The sequence below is a fragment of the Pan paniscus genome, chromosome 7 (genome assembly GCF_029289425.2).
Source record: "Pan paniscus chromosome 7, NHGRI_mPanPan1-v2.0_pri, whole genome shotgun sequence".
NCBI lineage: Eukaryota > Metazoa > Chordata > Mammalia > Primates > Hominidae > Pan > Pan paniscus.
In genome coordinates, this window is record NC_073256.2 from 42,075,620 (window position 1) to 42,082,241 (window position 6,622).

At 49.1% G+C, this 6,622-nt stretch overlaps 1 protein-coding gene across 3 annotated transcripts in view; it reads left to right on the plus strand.

Moving 5' to 3' along the window:
- SLC25A37 (solute carrier family 25 member 37) overlaps positions 1-4,378 on the plus strand; it is a 46,645-nt gene extending 42,267 nt beyond the window's left edge. For all 3 annotated transcript variants that reach the window (XM_003823574.6, XM_034965845.3, XM_024929830.4), the window contains one exon: positions 235-4,378. In XM_003823574.6, coding sequence (XP_003823622.1) covers positions 235-755 — 521 coding nt within the window. In that variant the 3' untranslated portion in view covers positions 756-4,378. The remainder of the gene's footprint in view (positions 1-234) is intronic.
- The last annotated feature ends 2,244 nt before the right edge of the window (positions 4,379-6,622 follow it).

Below are 6,622 nucleotides of genomic sequence, written 5' to 3' on the forward strand. Positions count from 1 at the left end.
CGGAAATAGCCACCTTCCAGGCGTGAGTCCTGGAGATAAAAATGGATTTTAACCTAGGACTGCCGGGAGCTGGCCCTCCGCGGCTGCTCAGACTAGGGCTGTGTGTGCTGGCTCTCGCCTGTTTCCGGTGTCTAACTGGCTTGTTTCTCTTTATGGCTTGGCTTCATTCCGACCTGGGGTGGGGCCACATCCAACCCGCTGACCGTCTGGCCTGCCCCGCGGTTCCAACCACAGTGGTGAAGCAGCGCTTGCAGATGTACAACTCGCAGCACCGGTCAGCAATCAGCTGCATCCGGACGGTGTGGAGGACCGAGGGGTTGGGGGCCTTCTACCGGAGCTACACCACGCAGCTGACCATGAACATCCCCTTCCAGTCCATCCACTTCATCACCTACGAGTTCCTGCAGGAGCAGGTCAACCCCCACCGGACCTACAACCCGCAGTCCCACATCATCTCAGGCGGGCTGGCCGGGGCCCTCGCCGCGGCCGCCACGACCCCCCTGGACGTCTGTAAGACCCTTCTCAACACTCAGGAGAACGTGGCCCTCTCGCTGGCCAACATCAGCGGCCGGCTGTCGGGTATGGCCAATGCCTTCCGGACGGTGTACCAGCTCAACGGCCTGGCCGGCTACTTCAAAGGCATCCAGGCGCGTGTCATCTACCAGATGCCCTCCACCGCCATTTCTTGGTCTGTCTATGAGTTCTTCAAGTACTTCCTCACCAAGCGCCAGCTGGAAAATCGAGCTCCATACTAAAGGAAGGGATCATAGAATCTTAAAGTCATTCTCTGCCTGCATCCAGCCCCTTGCCCTCTCCTCACACCTAGATCATTTTTTTTTTTGCAGGGTGCTGCCTATGGGCCCTCTGCTCCCCAATGCCTTAGAGAGAGGAGGGGACAGCACGGCCGCTCACCGGAAGGCTGTGTGCAGGGACATCTGAGGTGGTGGTGGACAGGAAAGACTTGGGAAGGGGAGCGAGAAATTGCTTTTTCTCTTCCTCCCTGGGCAGAATGTAGCTTTTCTGCTTCACTGTGGCAGCCTCCTCCCTGGATCCTTAGATCCCAGAGGAGGGAAGAAAATTTACAGTGACTGAAAACAGTAAAAAAAAAAAAAAAAAAAAAAAAAAAAAAAAAAAAAAAAATTATGTATATAAAAGTTCCATTACACAGTACAAAATAGATGGATAATGTTTATCCTTTATTTTTCTATGTAGAAGTTTTTGAATTTGTGTGTGTGCTTGTGCGTGTCTACACCTAGTATTACGGCTGGGACTCTCCAGCTGTTTTTGTTGTTGTTATGTTTTTAAATAAGAGGGTTGAATTCTTCCATCAGGTGAACGAAAAAGGCACCAAAGTAATAAATCAGTGAATGTGGCCTGCAGCTGTGTTTAGCCCCTCCAGATGGAAATTTCACTTGAATGTAAAATAATAAAGTTTATATTTTGAATTTCTCTTTTCATGGGGGGAAAAAGGTACGTTTAAAAAAATCAAAATAATGATATGTCACTTGCAGCTACCTTTTTTTTCTTTTAAATTCAATCAGCCACCTTCATGTGCCTTTTTCCTTTGTCTTTCCCCAAAATTCCAGGACCAGAGATCTGGCCCTGGCCTATTTTCTCTTGCGGTGTACACACACGCACACATGCTCGGTGGCAGGATCTCGCCCGCTGGAGGGTGGTGGAGCCCAGTAGAATTGGGGTGACTGGGCATAAACCTGCTGAGACTGCTTCCTTCCCTGGTTGTGAGTGATGTGAATGCCTGCCTTCCCGGGTCAGCACTTAGAAGCCCTTGATAGGCAGCATTTGGCGACTTGTGGGGCAGGTGTTTGGGATAAATCCTACCTTCATCCTAGGACTTATTTCTGCATCAGCCTTTTAACTCAGGCACTTCAGGTAACGTGATCTATGTGTGTTTTGACTGAATCTCATCTCCTGTGTTTCCCTGTGCAGTCTAGGGAAGCATGTCTCCGGTCTTTGTCCCCGTCTTGTCCCAACCATTAATTCTCATGTCACAGCTTCTCACTGCATGTGACAAGAGCCAGGCCTATCTGCTAGGGCCCTGCGGCTGAGGTCTGACCTGGACCCTCATGCCCGAGTCGGAAGACCCCTCTCCAGAAGCCATTCTGCATCCTTGTCTGCTCTGCGTCACCCGAGAACACAGGCTTCGCAGCCTCGCTTTCTGAAATGGTGTGTGCCGAGTCAGATTGCCGCTCAGAGAAAATACAAGCCCGTTTTCCCTAGCTGTGCCATTTGGTGCTCTGCCAGGCTGCCGTGCAAGGGAATACCGACGAGACGAGCTGCACTGTCTCTGATTTGGAGCCCTCACCGGAGCTTGTCTTTAAAAATGAGCAGGAAGCTCATGTGTGTTTGCATTTCAGTGAGCCGGGTCCTGACCTGCCGCCACCCACCACGGTCAGTGTGGTGCATCTCACCGAGGAGGCGCAGGCCTGGATTCTTTTGAGTAGTGCTACTGCCTAGGAAGTAATACATGGAGAATTTCCATCTTGGGACCATGCACACAGTGCCTTGGGGAGTAGATTTTGCCCTAATAGCGATGAAGAATTTTATCAGTTAGTTGACTTCCTTTTTCAGATCAGGGATGGGAAAGAGCCATACTGGGTACCTCCCACGTGTGCCCCGTGAACAGCCCCTTGCAGCTGGGCTGTGGGGCTTGGCTGCTGCCCTGTCCCATCTGGCAGTTAACGCCTTCTCCCTGCTCTGCCCCCCACTCCCCAAAACCAGTTGCAGCCTCAACCCACATGGGGATGTAGAAAGCCATAAAGTCCACGCTGCTGTTGAAAATGTTTACATCTCCGCTCTCAACCTGCCTTGGGTTTGTGTTAAATGGTGTTAAATTCTGCAAATGCAGGGGAAAAAAATCAAATTCTAAATTTCAAAGTAGAATTTAAAGCAAATTTGTAAAAAAATTATCCTACCACCCCTTTTGGTCCACTTAAGATATGCCACGCTGAAGCAAGTTATTTCCTACTGGATTTTGCTTTCACTGGTGTTTAGAAAATAAACTTGATTTCTCTAGGAGCACTCCTTTGGTTAGGGGGATGCAAGAAGGAGAGGTGAAGGTGGGGTGTGGTGGCTCATGCCTGTAATCCCAGCACTTTGGGGAGGCTGAGGCAGGCGGATCACTTGAGGCCAGCAGTTTGAGACCAGCCTGGCCAACATGATGAAACCCCATCTCTACTAAAAATACAAAAAATTAGCTGGGGGTGGTGGCAGGCACCTGTAATCCCAGTTACTTGGGAGGCTGAGGCAGGAGAATTGCTTGAACCCAGGAGGTGGAGGTTGCAGTGAGCTGAGATTGTGCCACTGCACTTCAGCCTGGGCGACAGAGTGACTCTGTCTCAAAAAAAAAAAAAAAAAAAAAAGGAAAGGCAAAAACCGGACCCTGGAGCTCTGTGGGCCCTGATTGCAGGCCCCTCCCTGTGTGATGAGGGATGAGTCAGCTTGGGGAGCCACTTGGCCAGCCTGCATGCCTGGTCATCAGGAGGTTGAGAAAAGCCTTGAAAGTTGTGAAGCACTGAGCAGATACAAGTGTTTGTTAATTTTGTAGAAATTAACTTTCCCCTCTGGCCTTTATCTCCAAAGTTGGTATTGTTGCCCCATGCAGACTGCAGTCCGGTTTCTTATTGTGACTTTGACATTGCAAAGTGCAAAATAGGAAGAGGCCTCCCCACCCCACTATCCCACCCTGGTGACCAACTCAGTGTAACCATTGCACGTACTCAGTCATTGGTGTCTTTGGAGTGACATCTGCAGCCAGTCAGTGCCATCTGAGTACAGCACTCGTACTTTTACGTGGTGTGTGTGTGAGTAGCTCTTCTGTCCAAACCATGATTTAAGGTTCAACTACCTGTAGATCAAAGCTTTATTTTAGAACGATAAACTGATTTTTTCCAAATGGGTGAAATCTTCTCCCCATGACTATGTTTTCTTAACTTTGCATTGAATCTATTTACTGGGTTACATTCTATGTGTAGTTTGCTTTCTTCATTTTTTTTTTCTTTTAAAATGCTCATGTCTTATTCCAAGCACCTTCCTCCAAAGTCCCCATAAAGCTGCATCTCCAACACATTGTTATGCCAATAAGGTTTTATTTAACTTTATTTAAGGATGATTGTGTCTTTGAATGACAAATGTACTGCTGCTTCCTACCTGCAAGACGCACAATGTATGTTTCAAGGGTGAGCAAGTGTTATTTCTTAAATTTCTCAAATGCCTGTAGTAACTATTGTTTCTGCCTCTCAATTGTTGCCAGCTCTTTGAAGAAGGGGAGAATTGTGTGTTTTTGTGTGGGGATGTTTCTGATATGCTGCTACAGTTGCAAAACACTGGAGCTAGAGAAAATAAAGTACTGATCTTTGAAGTGTTGTGGGCTCTGTGGTGGGAATCCTGAAATGAGAAGGGAGTGGATGGCAGAAGGGGACGTCCTTCACGGGGCCTATGCTTGTTCCTCTTGAGCACTAAGGACCAAGGTCTGCAGCTTTGATAGGAACAGCCCCTGCAACCCCATTTCCCCAGGGCAAGCGGATTGATGGTGGTGTTTGCATTGTCTTGCTGGGCAGGAGCGGGAGCCCTCCCACTGGCTTGGCTCACCATGCTGGGGAGGGTGGCACTTTTCTTTCTCATTGTGAGAGCCTGGCTGTGTGTGGCAGGCTACAAGTGGTTCTTTGGAACGTGCTGTGCTCGTGCCTGTTTTCTGTGTCTTACACTTCAGCTTAAGCCAGAGAACGTGACCTCTTTTGGAGGTGGGAGGAGGGAAGGTTTGGACCCCTTTGAGAAGCCAGGGATGACTCTGATGCTTCCCACAAGTTTGAAAGTCTGAGCACCCACCTTCAGTATGACCACTGAAGCCCTTGGCCTGCCATGGTCAGGGTCAGAATTGAGGTCAGGCCTGAGAACTGGCCAATGCAGGGGTGCCCGGAGGTGGAAAGGGGTGGTGGTGAGCGGATGGGGAGCGTTGGGATAAACTCCCTGTTTGGTAATTTACCTATGGCCAATGCTGTGCTACTCCAACTTGTGGTTGCTTCCCCTCCTCTGGGGTGGGCGGCACAGCTGGTCTGTTTCCAGTAGATATGGATTCATTCAACAGATATCCCCCCTCTCCCTCCACCATGGAATCAGTCAGCCAACAAATTGGCTGTGCCTCCCATGAGCAGAGCCTCATGCAGGTGCTGGGGACAGAATGAAGTATATGATGTGGTCCCTGTCCTCGAAGGCCTTACAGCCTAGTAGAAGAGTACAAGGGGAGATGCAAACTCCTTAAGACGATCAGATCTTGACCCATCAAGATGGTAGCAAAGTCAGCCATGGAAGCAAAACAGTAGCTTTGTGCCCATTAGACCAAGCTTCATGAGACAATGGCCTTGTCTGTCCTATTTGCTGCTTTATTCCCAGCCAGTGGTGTGCTGGGGCTGGCCCTGCACCAGCTCTCTAGGTTGTACAGCGCACATTCCTTCCCAGCTTCACATTCCATATTACCATGTTGGTAGCTTGAAATCAGCAACAGTGGGAATATTTACACCACAGAAATAGTCAAGCGCTACTTATCAAGGCCTTTGCTTTTCCAATGGCTGGTTTATCAGCACACCACTGCTGGCACATAGCATAGTGCTTGGTATGTGCTAGGTGTTCAGTGAAGATTTGCTGAGAGGAAAATATGAAAAGTAGAACCCAGTGTCAACCTGGGGGGCCCTTCTGTGGTGCCCCTCTTAGTTTGCCACCTGCCTCCTCATGGAGGCATCTTTCTATCACTCAAGAGCCCTCTCCAGCACGACCACATTCAAATTCCAGCCCTAAAAAGGCCATGAAAGGAAGGTATACCTTTCCTCTAGGGGCAAGGTCTCCTTACTGAGTTGCATGTTTTCTAGTTATCAGCTACCTCTTCCAGGAGAGACCTCTGCTCCTACCCAAGGAGGGGACTTAATGTGACACACATTTCAGAGAAGAAGTAATGAGCCTAGTCTTGTACAAGAGAAAGACACAGCCAACTGGGCAGATGTGGAGGTGGGTTATGATTGCTTGCAAGGGAACAAAGCATTGCCTCTGGTCTAAGTCTGAATGCAGTGAGTGGCCTAAGAGAAATAAGAGCAATTTGGGAGAAAAGAGCTTGGTTTGCATCCATAAGGGCTTTGTAGGAGACACCCTCATGGTAAGTAAGCTGCACATAAGAGCTTTGACTGCCATTGTAAGAAGTTTGACCTTTAAGCAGTAGGTAATGGGGAGTCTTATGAAGAGTATCTGAGCAGGGGACACCATGATTGGAGCTTGGTTCTAGGGAAACTCATCTGGCTAAAGTGTACAGGACCAAGTGAAGAAGAAATACGGAGGAGGCCAGGAGATGGTCAGTTCCATGTCACAGTGAAATTGTCCAGAAGAGGGATGACTAAGAGAAAGGTGAAGGAGACTGAAACAGAATGAGTGGGACTGGATCGATGAGAGTGTAGAGGTGAAGTCAACAGAGGCCTGGGGGCGCAGGACTCTAGGGCATGCTGAGAACAGGCTGGGCTGTCTGAGAGGAGTAGGAAGACCTGGCGGAGAGGACTAATACATGGTGGCAGAGAAGATCCCTCATCTCTAAGTCCATGGGTCTCTCCTTAGTCCTCCTCTT